Genomic DNA, 19,865 nt, shown 5'->3' on the forward strand with positions numbered 1-19,865 from the left:
GTGGAATGACGTTAGCTGTTTTCCAGTCTATGGGGACTCTCCCCGAACTTAGGGAGAGATTGAAGAGTCCTGATAGCGGTTCTGCCAGGACATCACACAGCTCACTGAGCACCCTGGGGTGTAGATTGTCTGGTCCCATGGCTTTGTTTACCTTGAGTCTTGCCAGTTCGTGGTAGACGTCGCCAGGTGTGAACTCGAAATTCTGAAACGGGTCATCCAAGCTGGCCCTTGCCTGCAACTGCGGACCGTGCCCCGGTGCCTCGCAGGTGAAGACTGAGCAGAAGTATTCATTCAGTAGTTCTGTTTTATCGGGGTCTGATTCTGCATAGTTCCCATCTGGTTTTCTAAGGCGTACTATCCCGTCTGTGTTCTTTTTCCTATCACTAATATACCTGAAGAAGGATTTGTCCCCCTTCTTCATGTTCTTTGCCAGAGTCTCTTCCACTCGAAGTTTGGCCTCCCTGACTGCCGTTTTGACTGCTGCAGACCTCGCCCTATGTTCTAGTTTAGCTTCCCCACAAAAAGGTAGAACAGTACTCCCCCCGAAATTCGCAGGGGTTATGTTCTCAGAGTGACCGTGAAAAATGGATGTGGTACATAAACGCCCTCCCCACTCTGTTTTTGGCAGCTGCCATTGGTCGCCGTCAGCTGGAAGGCTCCATTGTGCGTGTATGCTCTATCACTGCAACTGCCACCGATCTCCTCTCTCCCTACCACCACCCCCCATCTCCCTTGCAGCGGCCATACGGGCACCAGAAGTAGTAGATGCCGCTGCAGCAGCTGGCGGTCCGAATTCCACGGCGCAAGGGGTGGTGGTGGAGGAGGCAGATGAGCACCAGCATTGGGCGCTGGGAACCGTGTCCTCTGTGTTCACCTGAGCGCCGGCCCTTCTCGAAAGCAGGACAAAGAAAAAATAACCCACAAATGACTGGGGAAGCGAATTCTGAACCGCGAATTTGCGGGGGAGTACTGTATACAAATCCCATTCCCTTCCCCCCTCCTTTCCCCTATTAGATGCAGTGCTGTACACATATGTAGATGTAGTGCTGTACACATTATATGAGGTACTTTTTCTGTCCCTAGTGGGTTCACAATCTAAAGTGGGTAAAAGTTGCAATGGGAATTGAACCCAGTTCCCTTGGTTCTCAGCCCATTCCAATTACACTGTTATGTATTTATTGATGTATTTATTTTTAAGGGTATATCCTAGATTTCTTATGTATTATGGTATATGACTCAGGTACTACCTGTATATTATAACAACAACAACATATATTACTGGATTATTTTGTTCAATGTAAACCACTCTGGGTCAAACATTTGTTCGAGGAAGACAGTTTTTAAGTACAATGCAAAAAATAATATATGAAACAAAATAGTTTTAAGCTGTTCATTATATGGAAGTGTCAGAAACAAAACAGGCCTATCCACAAATAACATTCAAAAGTATTGTTGGAGAAAGAAGGTAAATCACAGCACACAGTAAAAAGAGAGAGAACCATGCTATCAAAATACTTCATCCACTTGTAATTTACTGATTGCAAATAAGTGTTTCCACAGCAAGGCTGCCCTCAAAGTGACGAATCTTGCGACAGCTGCTAACATCACGTTTCTGGATTCCTGTGGAGAAATTAAAAAAAAAAAAAAAAAGCAGTGCTTAAAAAGAGAAAGGAGTGTGATTCTATCCTACCCCACTTAAGGCAGCTTGATAAGCTCACAAAAAAAGCCTTTCAGAGCATGGAAGTACAAGGCTTCACCTGTGGGCCACTATGTGGCCACTGTGAAAATCAAAGCTTTGAGGGGAAGGGTGGAACTGAAGGGGGGGGAAGAGGGGCTGGGGGAGATAATGAGAGAATGGTGGGCTGAGTCAAGTCAGAGAGATGGCTAACAGGAGAGGGGTTAAGAAAAGAAGATAGAAATGCTTGTATTAAAATGGAAAATCTCATAAATAATAAAAAAAAAGAAAAGAAGATAGAGATGGTGTAACAGGAAAAGGAGGAGGCAGGGAGAGATTTCTGTACCTATGTCCTGTGGCGTTTAGAGGGGGGCTCCTACCGACCCAGGCCCACCCATGGCTACACCACTGCACCTCTAAGGAGTGAGATTATTAATGTGGGCTACAATTAAGATAGATTATTTTACCATTAATTCATGTTATTTTAGCACAGATCCCATTTTATGCAATGGGATGTGGTTACTAATAACTGGGATTAACAGTAAAATATTTTATTTATTTATTCAAGTCCGTCTTACCAAAAGAGCCCAGGACAGGTTACAGGAGTACATACACAATATGGTCGAGACACATACGGACAGGACGTATTTGGGAAGTGAGTGGTACAAAGACTGAGATATAGTAGAGAACATCCGAGCTACGCTAGGTATATACATGCTATGGTAGATATGAACAGCCAAGGTATGTTAATCAACTATACATGCTATAGGAGAGATAAACATCCGAGCTACACTAAGGACATCTTAACATGCCTGTGTTGATGACTTCCCCCCTAAATGTCCTGTGATCCATAATAAAGTAGACTGGTCCAATTCTTCCCAGCCCTAGGTAGTCTGTGTGCCACTACTACTACGGCAGCTGCAGCAGAATCAGTCAGGCTGCAATCTTTACTCATGTCTCCTAGAACGTAAGCCACTGGAGCGACTCTCTGAAACCTGTCCTTCATTTGCATTATTTGTAACATTTAATAGCGGTACCTTGTGCATTCTCTTTACGCTTCAGTTTATAGGTTTCTTTCCCACGGCACATTTGAGAGACAAAAACACCCAAGTGATCCACATTTTCAATCTGTTCAGTAACAATCATCTGTTCACGAATCAGGTATGAGCGAGGCATGTACTTTCCAGCCTATGTTAAGAAAACACCATCAGGTTAATTAACATGCTAACCATATAAGAGACATAAATGCGCTAATTTAAAACTGAATGCCATTTACAAGGTTAAGACCCTTGGGGCTAGATTCACTAAGCAAACCGATCGTGTATAAAATCAGATCCCTTTTCTGCATTTAAAATAGGCTTGACACAAATGAAAACCTCTATAAAATTACCCCTATCTGCATACACACAGAGAATACACATAGCTAGCTACACTTGCCTTAGAGAAGATACAAGTTTGTACACTATTAAGGACCATTCTGAAAGCCTAGTTGCATTTGTTGGAGGCTCATTGTATGCTTCATACATACTTATTGTGGTAATCCTGAAAACCTGACTGGGTAGGTATGCCTCCATGAGAGAGCTGAGAAGCTCTGCTCTGGGAAATAGATGCAATTTTAACTTCTTGTGGAATGCTAACAATTTGCCTTCTGAAGAATTTCCCATGAAGTTCATAGCCCCCTTTCACTGGGGGCTATGAATGCTGCGTCTACAGTATCCTCACCTTTGGCCCGTCTGGAGAAAAGACGACCTGACCTTGAAATAAAACCCAAGCCCTCTGCATTGCAATGCCATTGGGTCGGTGTTACAAGTTGGAGAAATGACAACCTGTAGCACATCGAACATACCCGAATGTTCTTCAGTAGTTCCATAAGGTTTCTTGGTGGCATAACAATTGAAGTGTTCAGAGGTATCACATAGCACTTATCCAAGCTGAGATCAAGGTAGGCTGTGACGTTCTGGCAAAGAAAACACATTAATTTTAAGAAAAACTGTAACTACAAATAATTTGAAACATACTCATAATTATGATCGTTAACACACCAAGATGGTAAGTTAATATATTACATAATCAGCTCACTGTTACTGATTATGACAAATTTATAAAAATAACAGGTCCAACTCCTGGAATCAGTAAACTGAGGGGTGGAGGAAGGTGCTGTAAAAGATGAAAGAGGGCGGCAAAAAGTTGAACACAATTGCTATAACTTTTTTAAAAGGTTGAAAATTTTAAAATAGTGCCTAAAATTGTGCGCATAATAGTGCTGCCCGATTCCGGAAAAAAAAATTTGATTCAATTCAGCCTACTGAATCAATTTTTCGATTCGATTTTCCTGCTCAATTGGATGTTTTTTTCAAACATCCTGGTGGGTTTATTTTATAGCCTCTTCTCCTCCTCTGCCCTCTCCTACCCACACTGGCGCTATGGTGTAAACAAAATAAACAAACAAAAAAGACTTTTCCTCTCTCTGTTAAATCCTAGCTCATGTTCGTGGTCTAACACCAGCTCTGGCAGGATACACATTTCAAATCTGACATATTGTAATCACAAAACAGAAAATAAAATTATTTTTTCTACCTTTTGTTGTCTGGTCATTATTCAGATCATGTTGGTCCCAGGCTCTGGTTGTCTTCTGATCAGGGTCTCCTTCTTTCTTCTTGCCATCTATCCATCTCTGTCCTCCCCTTCCGTTTCCCTTCCCTCCCCTGGAGGTCTGGCATCTTTCCTTTTCTTCATCTCTATCCCCCCACAGCTACAGTGATGGTCCCCATCATCCCTCTTTTTCTCAACTACCCTTCATCCAGTATCTTCTCTTCTTCCTCACCACCCCAGGGTCCACCAGCTCTCCCTTTTTCTTCCCAACTACTATCCTATCCAGTATCTCTATTACCCCTCCCCCCTCAACACCACACTGTGTGTCCAACTTCTCTTCTTTTCTGTTCCTTCCTTCCCTAAATCCCATTGTCCACCATCTCTCTCCTTCTCCTCTGTTTTTAGACCCATTATTTATTTCCCCCCCATTATATGCAGGTCTCTTTGAACCCCCCTTCCATGTACTTCTATACTAGAGCCCCCCCTCCCCAAAAGGCCTGCCCCCCCGAAGGCCTGCATGTTCCTCCAGCTTCCCCTGAAGGCCTGCATGTTCTCCCAGCTTCCCCTGAAGGTCTGCATGGTCGGCCAACTTCCTCGCTCTTACCTTAACATAATACGGCAGCCTGCAGGATCGCCAGTGCTGTAGCGATCCTTGCAGCTGCCATCATCATCGGCGGCATGTTCCCTCTGCCACGATCCTGCCCCTGATGTCAGAGGAGGGGCGGGACCACAGCAGAGGGAACATGCCACTGATGACAGCAGCTGCAAGGATTGCTACAGCACCTGCGATCCTGCAGGCTGCCGTATTATGTTAAGGTAAGAATGGGGAAGCTAGCCGAACATGCAGGCCTTCGGAGGAGGGGGGCAGGCCTTCCCAACTGATCCTCCCCCCTCGCCCCCTAAAGCGGCAGCGGCAGTGGACAGCCAGCAAGAGGCAGTGCTGCCGCTCCTGCTTTAGGAAGGCATGGAGAGGAGAGTTGGTCACCGAATCTGGAGGGCAATTTTTTTTTAAAAGCAAATCGATTCGAGTTGATTCACCTGATTCGTATTGGTAAATCGATTTGAATCAAAAACGGGCAACACTAGCACATAGCTGATGTACACACACAATTTAATTGAATATTAGGCCAAATAATGTCAGTTATATGAGAAATCAGCACTACTGGCAGTGAAGCCCCTTTAGGTAGATGGCCTAGCTAACAGACAAACAGCATGTACAATTCCAAGATGCTGGCAGAAGTGAAAATTATTCTTAGCATCACTAGGCCCAAAAGCCTAAAAATGGTAGAACAGGCATAGTCCTATAGTTCAATCAATAATCTGAAGCAATGTCAAAACATAGCATTACAATTCTGCAAATTGGCACTTTGCAAAATAAAAACACACTCTTTTCAGCTACAGTGGCAAAATAACACTCAGAATTTAGGAAGTTGGTTGGGCTGAGAACTTTTTAGCACCCTCTCGCACTTATTTTATCATTTTAATTTGTCGTGTAGTTATTATAAAGCTTTGTAATTTCTTGCTGAACTGATTTAGCTCTTATTCTGTGGAATCCATCCTAGAACTGACAAGGTAAATGCAGAATACAAGAACTGGCATAACATAACATTACAAAACAAGGAATTCAAATGAGGCAGACCCCTCAACAGTGCCAACCTCGGTACTGCCTAAGCACAGTTTCTTACCTTGCTAAAGTCATGAACTATCCGAGAAGGGTCACTCTCCCCAAACCCTGGGATTGGCACATTGATGAATTCTACATTCTCCTCCTCCAGGATTTCAATGCCTTCTTTCATTGACTGATAATGAGACCCTGATGATTCTGTAGGGGGTTCAGTTGGAGTCATCTCATTCTGGATGTAACGAGATAGAATAGGAACAGCTTACAGTATGTGCAGCCACCAGAGAAGTTAGCCACTTTCAAACAAGGCCTTTTCTTATACTCCATTAGTTTATTACCTATTGTTCTAGAGTTATTTAAGGGGGTCCTTTCACTAAACTGCATTTTTTATTTATTCATTTTTATAGCCCGTCTTCCCCAGGAACTCAGAATGGGTTACAAGGATACATACACAAATTTTTCAGGAATAGAGATACATACATTACAGAGTTAATAACATGCTACAGGATCAAAACAAAGCTACAGAATCAATAACTTACAACTTATAGAGAATGTGACTAAGAACACATGCTTTGCAGAATCTAAGAAAATAAGTCATGGAGTCATCAATGGGTATTAACATATCTGCAGTGAACGGTATACATGGACAAGGGCGATGATGCACTACTCATTCTGTTGGATCCGAGTGCTACCTTTGACACTTTGGACCATGACATTTTATTACCCAGATTTGCAGAGAATGGTGAGACTGCCCTATCATGGTTCAGGTCTTTCCTAGATCAAAGGCACCAGTGTGTACTGGTGAACTCCATGTCTAATTGCCAAGACTATCTAAATATGGCATTCCTCAAGGAACACTTGTTATTGGCAGTACTATATGTCCAACCAGTCACCGAGATTGCCTGAACCATGACATCCACATTCACATAAACCCAACCTAGCTACAGACGTACCAGATCCGCATACTATGGGTGTCTTGGCCAATCAGGTGCCACAAGAATCACCTGACCCTGGAGTGTCTTAATCCTTCACAGAAGATGCCCTATTATGGGCCATGGAGGGACGGCATAAAGAATACCCTCCTGTGGCCATGGATGAACCATGGCATCCAATCCTTCGCTTCCTGGTTCACGACGGTGACTGAAGAACCAAGCCACCTTCTTGTTGGACGTCCCCTTCTCCTCACTACACATAAGAAAGCTCTCTGGGACAGTGACCATTCCCCTGGATCCAGAGTTTGGTGGCTGAGATAACCCACTTGCATGTTGTCTATTCCTGCTAGGTTTGCCACTGAAAGCACTAGAAGATGATTTTTTGCCAAGCAAAAGGGATTTTGAGTCTCCCACCGTATAGGAACACTTCTGGTGCCCCCTTGGTGATTGATATTGGCTACTTCTGTGGCATTGTCTGAGAAGACTCAAACCACCTTGTTCTGGAGCGTTCTTTCAAAGTGCAGGAGCATCAGCTGGACTGCTCTAAGCGATTGATCGACCACTTTCTCTCAGAAAGTGGATGGTCCACGCAAAGCACCCCCATCTGGAAAGGCTTACATCCATCTTCAAGATCGCCCAGGTGGAAATCCAGAGGGGAACTCTGGAGAGAGAGAAATTCAACCACCAGGCTAGACTGCAAAGAGCCTCCAATCTCCAAGAGAGCAGTGGATGGAGCAGATCCCTTTGTGGACTCCAACAGGAGATAAGCGCTTCCTGAAGCAGTCATGAGTGGGTCCTCGCCCAAGGAACATCATATATGGTTGCGACCATCAACCCCAGAACCTGCAAGTATTGCCAGGCTGTTGGGGGCGTGACCGTTCAGAAAGGTAAGGATAAATTGAAGCTTCTTCTTCTTGCACAATTGTGGAAGAAACACTCTGTTCGCTCGGTATTCTAGGTCTTGTGTTGGAATGAGGTGATTCTTCTGAAAGTTGATTATCCAGCCTAATTTCTACAGCAGCTGGACGACTGGGCGAACTGCTTGGTGAACTTTTGACTCTGATGGGTTACTGATGAGCCAATCTTCCATAAGTGTGCTGCTATAACTACCATCACTTTGGTAAGATTCCAAGGCGCTATCACCAATCCAAAGGACAAAGCCACAAACTGGAAGTGCTGTTGCAAGATGTGGAAACTCAAGTACCTTCTGTGTTCTGAAAAATCAGAATATGAAGATAGGCCTCTGTCAAATCCAGATAAGCCAGAAATTCCCCCAGCGAGACTGTGGCAATCACCGACCACATTGTTTCCATTCAGAACCAAGGAATTCTGAGAGCTGCATTGACAGCTTTGAGATCCAGAATTGGTCTCCAGTCTTCAGGGCCTTTGGTTTGGCACGATGAAATATATTGAGTATCTGCCGGATCCCAAGTCAGATTCTGAACAGGCTCTACGGCCGCAATATCCAGTAATCTCTGGATAGTGGCTCTGACCTTCACCTCTTTTTCTGGTTTCCCTGCTGGGGAGTCCAGAAAAAGCTCTGAGTTTGTACACATCTCTTAGAATGTCCAGTACCCAATGACCTGTGGTGATATCTGACCACTCCTCCAGGAATGCTGAGAGCCTCCCCTCCAATTCGTGGAGAGCCGGCCGAGGGTCTGGTGTTGGAACTGCTTCTTTGGAGAGGAAGATTGTGGGTGCCTAGTTCCACCAAACCTTTGGTGTTCTGTTAAGATTTTTAACCAGAGGAACCTCCGGAATATTGACAATACTGTTTGGAGAAATGAAAACTAGAACGCCATGGCCCCTTGGAAGACCAAGGTTTGTTGTCTGGCAAGGACTTAGGTTTCCAGTCTTGTACACTAGCCATAAGGCTGTCCAAAACCTTTCTGAATAATAACTGCCCCTTAAATGGCAATTTACTGAAGGTTACCTTGGACGAAGAATCCTCTGACCACTGTCTGATCCAAAGCATCTGGCGCACAGAGATAGAGCAAGTTGAAAGCTTGCTCACCACCCTGAATAGATCATTCAGGGTACTGGACACATAAGTCCACTCCAGCAATCAAAAATGGGAGATTCTTATCCATGATGGTGTCAGGATCATGACGCAGCTTGGAGTGATAGGCTCTGGCGACAAAGGATGATGCCACAGAATCCAAAAGCCTTCTGAGCACAAAATCTATTTGGTGGTCTTGGGCGTCCTTCAACATCACACCACCTTCACTGGCTTAATTACCTGTGTCACCAAAGAATCTACCTATGGGGAAACAAAAAGCTGATTAAAAGTATCCATCAGATAGTGTTTAGACATAGCTTTTGCTGCTCGAAGAGGCATCTTTTTGACATCTGAATGGCCAGGAAAACAAGAAGACTGTGGCTTTGTGCTACACATACGGGAGCTCTGCGCTGTTAAGGACTGAGAAGTCTCTTAACTTCAGCTCCTGAAGGGATTCCGAAATGATCCCTATCAGCACCAAAGGTTTGAAAAGTCACCAAACAGTGGGGTCCTCCCCAAGATCCAGACTCTCCCCCAGATCCAGGTCCTGTAGATCTGTGACTGCGGCCATATCCCCCATTGTGGAAGTGCCAGAGAAAATAAAGGCATGAGATCATCATCTGGATCATCCGAGTCATCCTCAGGCACAGTATGCCCCTGACTGCACATGGCTCTGTTGCTGGGGACCTGCGCTCTTGGGGGAAAGGACCCCTGGTGCTAACAGGACCACCATAGTAGGCAAATTTGCCATACTCGTTAGCTAGATAAGCTTGAAACAGCATATTAAACTCTAGGGGAAATCTCTGTCCCTGAGAGGGCTAAAGTACCCTCTGTGCTCTTTTTTGAGCCTTTGCAGATCTTACGGGATTTTGGCACCGAATCATACAATTATGGTGAATACACATATAGACTGGATAAGAAGAATTAAACTAGAACTGTTTTTTCGTACTCTCAGATATCCACGGGGTTGATCATTAAAGATCTCAATACCCTGTTGTTAGTGGAATTGAATATCAATCATCGAGTACTTTTAAATACTGCCACCATGTGCTTATTAAATAAATAAATATGTAGGTATAATGCACTTATCTTAGTGAAGCTTATAAAGGAGATAAACACAAACTGTTGCCAAAGGGTTTCCATAGATGTGGACATTGCAGCATTTGCGTTTCTACCATCTCGCAAAACTCTTTTATTAATAAAACAGATGGTAAAACGTATTATATTAATGACTTTCTGACTTGTTCTTCTGATTTTGTGATCTACATGATACTGTGTCCCTGTGATAAATTATACATAGGTATGACATCTAGAAGTTTTAGAACGAGAATGATTGAACATAAATCTAATTTGAAACTAAATAAAATGACGGCTCCTTTAGTAGAACATTGCAACACGGCTAACCATAAGTTTGAAGATCTAAAATGTTGTTGCATTGATAAAGAAGAAGGGAAAGAAAGGGGTGGGGATAGAAAGAAACGCCTTGCACAAAGGGAGATTAGATGGATCTATAGATTACAGACTATGACTCCAAAAGGTTTAAACACTACTATAAACTGGAAGGTATTCTATTAAATAGACCTTTTTGGCATTTTAATTAATATTATTCTACACACATTGAGGCATACAGATATGAACAACCAGTCTTTACACGCATGCGCTTACTTTATCTTATTTTACCTCGCTTTAATTTAATCATATAAATACAGCGCATGCGTCGGCGTTCACGGAGCTTAATCGCCATTTTGTCTCGTGAACCCGAGCTATAAACAACAAGTAAGTCAGTATGTCTTCTCTCTTTTAACTTTAAATATTGATATAAAGTACTTAACTTCAACTTTCCTTCCTTCTTTTCAAAGTTTTTAACTAGCACTTTGTTTGGTTTATCTTTTTAGAATGTTGACCCCTGATGAAGCCAATTGAAGGCGAAACGGGTCCCCGTAGGGAATAGAGGCTGTACTCTAAAGCCTCAGGGTATAGCAGCAACACTATAAGCTTCACTAAGATAAGTGCATTATACCTACATATTTATTTATTTAATAAGCACATGGTGGCAGTATTTAAAAGTACTCGATGATTGATATTCAATTCCACTAACAACAGGGTATTGAGATCTTTAATGATCAACCCCGTGGATATCTGAGAGTACGAAAAAACAGTTCTAGTTTAATTCTTCTTATCCAGTCTGTTTTTTGTTTGATTTGTTATCATTTAGACTTGGACCATTGAAGTAGTTCAGTAGAATACACATATAGGCCATGATTCTAATAATAGCGCTATAAGTTAGGCGGTGTCTAAGTGCTTTAAAAGTGAGTTCCTATATGAATAGAACTCTATGATCTGTATAATTTATCAGTATCAATTATAGTCATAGGCAAGTAAGACATTGACAAGTATAATCACCACAGTTTTTTCAATGTCCCAGATATTCTTTATACTTATTTTATAATTCCTATTTAGGGCCTCAGATTTGCCATTAGGTGCCACACATTTCTGGGGTCACCAATCAACTTTTGGCTATGGCTTCCTCACTAGCCCCATTATACTTTTTTTAATGTTTTTATATATAAAGTGCTCAGTGCTATATTAATAACTTAATCCATTTTTTCTTAGTTTTTTCTTAGCATAAAAACTTAGAAGAACTTTATAACTTATCTCAAATCTTTTCTGTTAGTAACATCGGGAAGGGACCTGTCATTCAACATGTTTCGCCCTCAGGCTGTTTCAAGAAAAGTCCCCCCTTTTGAAATTTACTCGTACCATTCCGATCTGAAGAAATGCTATGCAGATCGGGATGGTACGAGTAAATTTCAAAAGGGGGGACTTTTCTTGAAACAGCCTGAGGGCGAAACATGTCAAATGACAGGTCCCTTCCCGATGTTACTAACAGAAAAGATTTGAGATAAGTTATAAGGTTCTTATAAGTTTTTATGCTAAGAAAAAACAGATTAAGTTATTAATATAGCACTGAGCACTTTATATATAAAAACATAAAAAAAGTATAATGGGGTTAGTGAGGAAGCCATAGCCAAAAGTTGATTGGTGACCCCAGAAATGTGTGGCACCTAATGGCAAATCTGAGGCCCTAAATAGGAATTATAAAATAAGTATAAAGAATATCTGGGACATTGAAAAAACTGTGGCTGTATAATTTATCAGCACACTGATTGCTCAGAAAGATGTGTAGGCCCCAAGAATAGCTGCAACTTCTATTCCGTCTCTTACCATGATGGAATGATAAATTTCATTAAAAAAAAAAAGAATCACAACTGGCAATAATCTGTTAAGCTATCTGAAGCTCTTATAAAAGCTGTATGCTGATGCACCACCATCTTTGAGCTGAATGCTTCTTTTCCAAACATACCTTGTTAATGTCGTTAGCTGTTTCAGTAGTGTCACTGTCATTGAGTGCTGGAATCAACATATCCATAAGTTCTGCAACCTCTTCCACCAGAACCTCAATGACTTCTTTAAAGGAATGGTGATGAATTCCTAAGGGCTCTGTAGAGAGCTCAGTTAGAGTCATATTATCCTGGATGCAATTAGAAAGTATAAAATGTCTATGCCAAAGAAATTTACCATGCAGTTAAAATAATACATATAACAGTGAAGTCCAATTGCTTTTAAACAAATTGGAGAAAACATTTTTTCCAAGCAATTCAAAATCAAGTAATTCACTTTTAGAGGATGTAGTTAAAGCAGTTATCATAGCTGGGTTAAAAAAAAAAAAAAAAAAAAGGTCTGGACAAGTTAATGGAGATTATGCCCATAATTTATTATTAAGATAAACCTTGAAAAAAAACCCACCAGTTTATTTAGGGGGTAGGTAGTAATGGAATCTTACTGCTTCTTATAAATTTGCCAGATACTTGTGACCTGGCTTGGCCAATGTTAGAAGCAGGATACTGGGCTAAATGGACCTTTGGTTGCTCCAGTATGGGTGATTTGTATGTCTTATACAAGGATTGCAGCAATAATCAAACAGCCTCTAAATTAGAACCCAATTTTTTTTTGACCTTCAGAAAGTGAACATCTTATGGTATAAATTTTCCAACAGCAATACTGCATTCCTCATTGGTCCTTTAACAAACCCTGTTAAGTCAGTATCCAGTTCAGATTAATACTGAAATGTTTAACTTAAATCGTTGATTCAATATTCAAAGTCACAAGTTTCTAAAGTCTAAAATTCTCAGCATTCAAGATGCTTATCCTGTGTCCGCAGAACAGTCTCCTGACCTAGAGCAAGATGCAACACGGATGATTGTTAAGACCATGCGGGTTGCTAAGGGCCAAATTTTGGGCTGATTTCTAAATGGCGATCGATGTTCAAATGGCTTCCCTTGCTATTGAGTTTTGCGGAGGTCTGACGTAATCCTATCTGATCAGTTGTTTAGAAACCAGCTCTCACCCATGTGCAAAGCTGGTTTGGGGAAGCCTGAACAGCTGAGCAACAGGAGAAGCCCCAAAGCAGACTCCTGCCACTCAAGCAGTTCAGGGCTTTTTTTTTAATGGCATAGATGATGTGCATGTGTTACACATGCACAACATATGCCCCATTAAAAAAAGGGCTTTAATCAAGATATCCAGATAGTTTGAAAGGTATCAATAATGCATAAGAAACAAGCCTTTAACTAAGGAAATAATGCTTTAGATTAGAGTAAGAAGTTCATACATAAGAAGCAGATGAACTCAATATTGGCAGGGACATTTGAAAACTCCAGTTACTCAGTTACTAAGCTCACGCCCTTCACAGCCATGAGAAACCTGATAGACAAAAGTGCCTCTGTATTAACAATACAACTGTTTGGTTTCCATTCTTTTTATCTCAATAAGGTGACGTTTCACTTTCATTGAAAGTTTCTAAGATACGGAACAAGTTTCCCTAACTTGCCCATTTACTTCAGCTGCTTCAGGCCATTTCCTACTCACAAATAAGACAGGGCATCTCATTCTCACTGTTTCCTTCAGGCCAGAAATGGGGACAGGACATTTTCCTCCATCCAGAGACTGACTGTTTGTGTGCACTCCTTCCCTCCTCAGTACATCATTTGGACTCTTCCTCTGCAGTCTTCAAGCACAGAAGCCTCGGGGATTCAGAGGTGGAACAAAATCTCAAAAGGCAGGCTTTTTGTTTTATTTTAATTTCATTGGTTGGGCAGGCTCAGAAGTTCTTCCAGCCCAACCAATCAAGTTAAAAACAAAACACCTTTGGGGATTCTATCCCGCCTCTGAATCCCCAATGCTCCCGCGCTTGAGAACTGCAGAGGAGAAGCCCGAAAGATGTACTGACCTTGGACTGGTCAGCCTGCAGGAAATTCAATATACAGAATCCCCTGACGGCAAGTAGGAAAGTAGGAGAAGCCGGGAGTGAGCATCTTACATGAAAGAGCTGGGAGTGAGCAGTCAGCGCAAAGATAAGGAATCAGGAGTAAGCAGTCAGCAGCCCGCGGTCAGGGCCTTCACTGAATAGTAAATGACAGCAGATAAAGACCAGAATAATCCATCCAAGTCTGTTCTGTAATTACATGCATTACAAAATCATGATTAAATTAAAATGGTCTTTTTTCTTTGTTATTTCTGGAGCATAGGCCTTATAAGTCCACACGGTACTATTCTTAGGTTCCAACTACTTGAGTTGCTGTTGAAGCTCAATCCAGCCTATCCAAACCATCTCATTTGCAGAATTCAGACTGAAAGTCTGCCCATTCATATTCTAATTAGAGATCCTCTGTGTTCCCATGCTTTTTTTAAATTCCGTCACCGTTTTCCTCTCCACCATCTCCCTCGAGAGTGCATTCCAGGCATCCACCACCCTCTCCGTGAAAAATAATTTCCTAACATATAAACATGATGGCAGATAAAGGCCAAATGGCCCATCTAATTTGTCCATACGCAGTAACGATTATCTTTTTCTCTCTCTGAGAGATCCCACTTGCCTATCCCAGTCTCTCTTGAATTCAGACACAGTCTCCGTTTCCACCACCTTTTCCGGGTGACTGTTCCACGCATCTACCACCCTTTCTGTAAAAAAGTATTTCCTTAGATTACTCTGGAGCCTATCACCTCTTAACTTCATCCTATGCCCTCTCATTGCAGAGTTTCCTTTCAAATGAAAGAGAATCAACTTCCACTTCCGGGCCGGCTTTTCCCTGGAGCTGACATGGCCGACGAGGCGACGCGGCGTGCTGTGTCCCAGATCCCGGTGCTGAAGACCAACACCGGCCCGCGGGACTGGGAGCTGTGGGTGCAGCGGCTGAAGGAGGAATACCATGCGCTCATCAAGTATGTGGAAAACAACAAGAGTGCAGACAATGACTGGTTCAGACTGGAATCCAACAAGGAGGGTAACAGGTGGTTCGGGAAGTGTTGGTACATTCACGAGCTCCTCAAGTATAAATTTGACATTGAATTTGATATACCAGTCACCTATCCATCAACTGCTCCAGAGGTAGCCATTCCAGAGCTGGATGGAAAACAGCCAAAATGTACAGAGGTGGGAAGATCTGCTTAACGGATCACTTTAAGCCCCTCTGGGTCAGAAATATCCCTAAGTTTGGGCTGGCACATCTCATGGCACTAGGGCTGGGCCCATGGTTGGCGGTAGAGATCCCAGATCTCATTGCCAAAGGTCTGATCGAACACAAAGATAAATGAATGCTCTTCGGATGCCAGGCAGGAGGGCCTGGGGTAAATAAAGCTAACAATGTCACAGCTTGAAAAAAAAAAAAATAAGAAGTCAGACTTACTGGCCTGTAATTCCCTACTTCTTCCTTACTTCCACTGTTGTGTAGTGGAACCACATCCGCCCTTCTCCAATCCTCCAGTACCACTCCCGACTCTAGAGACTCATTGAAAAGGTCAGTCAGCGGAGCTATCAGAACTTCTCTAAGTTCCTTCAGCTCCCTCGGTTACACCATACGGCCACATCGCTTTGTCTACCTTTATTTTAGCTAGCTCCTCACAAACAGAAACCTCTGAAAATAGATCAGGATCTATTACTCCTCCATCCCTATTCACGTTTGTCTTCTGTGGTCCCGCTCCTGGTGCTTCAGCCATGAACACAGAACAGAAATATTTGTTACGCAATTCGGCCTTTTCTTTATCAGCTTCTACATATTCCTCCCCTTCACCTTTGAGTCTCACAATGCCACTTTTGCACTTCTTCCTATCAGTAATATGTCTAAAAAAATGTCTTGTCTCACCATTTTACCGTTGCATCTTTGCTTTCCTGACTACACAACCACCCTCTCAACTTTTCCAGATATTTTTGCCTGTCTTCCTCTTTCTGCGATCTTTTGTAGTTTATGAAAGCTAACCTCTTATTCCTTACCTTCTCAGCTACTACTTTTGAGAACCAAAGCGGCATTCTTTTCCTCTTACTTTTTACTTACTTGCCTCACAAAAAGGTTCGTCGCCCTTACAATTACTCTTAAGTCTACCAACCTTCAACCTCAATTTATGTCCTCTGATTATACCAATTTTCCTTTTCTGGAAAAGATTTAGTTCTATATTAATACCTTTCAACTATTTAAATGTCTTTTCTCATATCATCCTTGTCCTTCCTCTCTTCCAGAGTACACTAGTCTCATCTCATACTTCGTTTGGCAAATCCCCTACCATTTTGCTTATTGCAGGTTTCCGTGTCTCGCTGCATCTTCTAGGTCTCTACCTGATAAAACCCGGAAACCTGCAACAAGCACAATGCTAGCTGCAGAAACCCTGAGAGAACCCCTACCATTTTCATCGTTTTCCTCTGGACCGCTTCAAGTCTTCTTATATATCTTTGGCCAGATATGGCCTCTAAACCTGAGCACAATACTTCAAGTGGGGTATCTCTACTGACCTGAAGACCCTGGCTACACACCACTGATGACAAGTCTGTGATGGGGTGTATTAGAAGTTACCAATTCCCTTTAACAATAATCCAAGTAGCAGGAGATTAATGCTGATAGGTCAAGTTTTACCTTGGAACATTGTGAAATCCTAATCCTTGAGGCCAAACCAGAGCCAGGTCAGGCCTGGTTTTGGTTAATTTTGAAGACAAAGACTAGTGTACTGAGCCTGTGGGCCCCAGTCAAGGACAGTGCTTCAGGAAGATTATTACTAAATCTCAAGATAAACTTAAGAATAAAAAAGTATTGAGCCTGTGAAGGAACAAGATTTACATTCTTTTGAGTAAATAAGAGTTTTGTTTTACCGGCACTCCTCTGAGTAGCTGTGTCTGTTGAGGCTCCATGCCCACACCCTCATACTCATGCTGCTATAAGGTAGCCTAGGTTGGTAGTCTACAAAGGTGCCCCACAAAGCCTGCTGAAACTGCAGCTAAAATGAAGCTGCAGATACCACTTCTACTACTACTTACTACTATTATGCCTGCTCAGAAGCAGATATAAATGATGGAACATTTTCTAAAATATACATATATAAAGTGTGATTACTCACACTCTGCCTATGCTCTGTCACCAAATAAATCTACAAACACACAAAAATAAGGGAACTTGTGAACACTACTTCAGATTCAGAAAGCTTTTAAAAGCATTTCTCTACCAAGATAGGGAGCAAACCCTGAAGTAACTGAAATGGGAATTTTAAAAGCCTATTTGAAACTATAAACTAACTGTATTAATAGTTGTACTGATCTATCTGTACTAGCAACCCTATTGAATAGAAATATAGAAACTGACGGCAGAAAAGGGCCAAGGCCCATCTAGTCTGCCCATACCAATGTCCCACCCCCTAACTCCCTCCTTGAAGAGATCCCACGTGCCAATCCCATTTTTTCTTAAAATCTGACACGCTGCTGGCCTCAATCACCTCCAGTGGAAGACTATTCCAGCGATCAACCATTCTTTCGGTGAAGAAATATTTTCTGGCGTCACCATGAAATTTCCCACCCCTGAGTTTTAACGGATGCCCTCTTGTTGCCATGGGACCTTTTAGAAAAAAGATATCTTCATCCACCTGGATACGGCCCGTGACATATTTGAACGTCTCGATCATGTCCCCCCTCTCTCTGCATTCCTCAAGTGAATATAGATGCAACTTATCCAGCCATTCCCCATACGGGAGATCCTTGAGTCCTGAGACCATCCGGGTGGCCATTCTCTGAACCGACTCAACTCTCCGCACATCTTTGTGGTAATGTGGCCTCCAGAACTGTACAAAGTATTCCAGATGGAGTCTCACCATGGATCTGTACAAAGGCATTATGACCTCGGGTTTATGGCTGACGAAGCTCCTACGGATACAACCCATGATTTGTCTAGCTTTGGATGAAGCTTTCTCCACTTGATTGGCAGACTTCATGTCTTCACTAATGATCACCCCCAAGTCTCGTTCTGCTACAGTCCATGTTAATCTGGAAACAGAAACCCGAGGTACAACTATACGATGGGAGGGATGTTATTAAATGAGAGTACCCAAGAAAGGGACTTGGGGGTAATGGTGGACATGACAATGAAGCCGACGGCACAGTGTGCAGCGGCCGCTAAGAAGGCAAACAGAATGCTAGGCATAATCAAGAAGGGTATTACAACCAGAATGAAAGAAGTTATCCTGTCATTGTATCGGGCGATGGTGCGTCCGCATCTGGAATACTGCGTCCAATATTGGTCGCCGTACCTTAAGAAGGACATGGCGTTACTCGAGAGGGTTCAGAGGAGAGCGATGCGTCTGATAAAGGGGATGGAAAATCTTTCATACGCTGAGAGATTGGAGAAACTGTGTCTCTTTTCCCTGGAGAAGATGAGACTTAGAGGGGATATGATAGAGACTTACAAAATCATGAAGGGCATAGAGAGAGTAGAAAGGGACAGATTCTTCAAACTTTCGAATAATAAAAGAACAAGAGGGCATTCAGAAAAGTTGGGCAGACTTGTACGATCTGCGACTGTGTATGGCCGTTTGGAGGAGGATGGGCAGGGGAGGGCTTCAATGGCTGGGAGGGTGTAGATGGGCTGGAATAAGTCTTAACAGAGATTTCGGCAGTTGGAACCCAAGCACAGTACCGGGTAAAGCTTTGGATTCTCGCCCAGAAATAGCTAAGAAGAAAAAAAAAATATATATTTAAATTGAATCAGGTTGGGCAGACTGGATGGACCATTCGGGTCTTTATCTGCTGTCATCTACTATGTTACTATGTTACTATGTAGTTGAAAGGGGACAGATTCAAAACGAATGCTAGGAAGTTCTTCTTTATCCAACGTGTGGTGGACACCTTTAATGCGCATCCAGAGAGCATAATAGGGCAGAGTACTGTACTGGGGTTCAAGAAAGGATTGGACAATTTCCTGCTGGAAAAGGGGATAGAGGAGTATAGATAGAGGATTACTGCACAGGTCCTGGACCTGTTGGGCCGCTGCGTGAGCGGACTGCTGGGCACGATGGACCTCAGGTCTGACCCAGCAGAGACATTGCTTAAGTTCTTATGGCCTTTGTAATTTTCTGGGTAACTGACCCAATGTCTTGTAAAGTAATCCAAACTTGAACTGAATAGGTAAAGGCGGAATAGAAAATTCTTCACAAAAGCAAACACAAGTCCAAAAAATAGAGAAAAAGAATCAACGTGGAATATATAACTCTTTAGTGCATCTTTATTAGTACAAAAAGATACAACCCGACATGGTCCATGTTTAGGACCGAGAGGCCTGCATCAGGGGGTCAATCAACCAATATCAATAGCAAAATATGTATAATAATATCAAAACATATAAAAGACAAAAAATATATAAATATATTCAAATCATCAAAAAGGTAAGAGAGAACTATTACAAATAAAATATGTATAAAAAAATTACATAAAATTATTAAAAGATAACAAAAACATTATATTAATGTTAATAAAACAATAAATCATTCTGTTGTAAACATTAAAAAGATGTCATATAAATTATATATACTAAAAATGATTTTACATAAAAAAAACTTGTCTAGCCATTAGACTATAAATTAAAAAATATATTACCTTAAATCAATCCCAAAGAGTTCATGTCAAACAATGATAAAATTTAAAAAAATATATATATATATATCATATAAAAGGCATGC

The 19,865-nt window shown here is 42.1% G+C and overlaps 2 protein-coding genes across 2 annotated transcripts in view; one reads left to right on the forward strand and one right to left on the reverse strand.

The window, feature by feature from the left end:
* Positions 1-1,282: 1,282 nt before the first annotated feature.
* The window catches only part of ITM2B (integral membrane protein 2B), a 91,400-nt gene continuing 72,817 nt past the window's right edge, over positions 1,283-19,865 (reverse strand). The window contains exons 4-8 of the mRNA XM_033948680.1: positions 12,184-12,351; positions 5,953-6,120; positions 3,522-3,632; positions 2,713-2,863; positions 1,283-1,620 (exon numbers count right to left, since the gene is read on the reverse strand). Of these exons, the coding sequence (XP_033804571.1) occupies positions 1,532-1,620; positions 2,713-2,863; positions 3,522-3,632; positions 5,953-6,120; positions 12,184-12,351 (687 nt within the window). The 3' untranslated portion in view covers positions 1,283-1,531. The remainder of the gene's footprint in view (positions 1,621-2,712; positions 2,864-3,521; positions 3,633-5,952; positions 6,121-12,183; positions 12,352-19,865) is intronic.
* On the forward strand, positions 14,949-15,531 carry LOC117362391 (ubiquitin-fold modifier-conjugating enzyme 1-like). Its single transcript, XM_033948682.1, is given in 2 exon segments — positions 14,949-15,289; positions 15,292-15,531. Coding segments are annotated over 2 exon segments (492 nt in total). The 5' UTR covers positions 14,949-14,979; the 3' UTR covers positions 15,474-15,531.

Source organism: Geotrypetes seraphini, chromosome 6 (genome assembly GCF_902459505.1).
Source record: "Geotrypetes seraphini chromosome 6, aGeoSer1.1, whole genome shotgun sequence".
Classification (NCBI taxonomy): domain Eukaryota; kingdom Metazoa; phylum Chordata; class Amphibia; order Gymnophiona; family Dermophiidae; genus Geotrypetes; species Geotrypetes seraphini.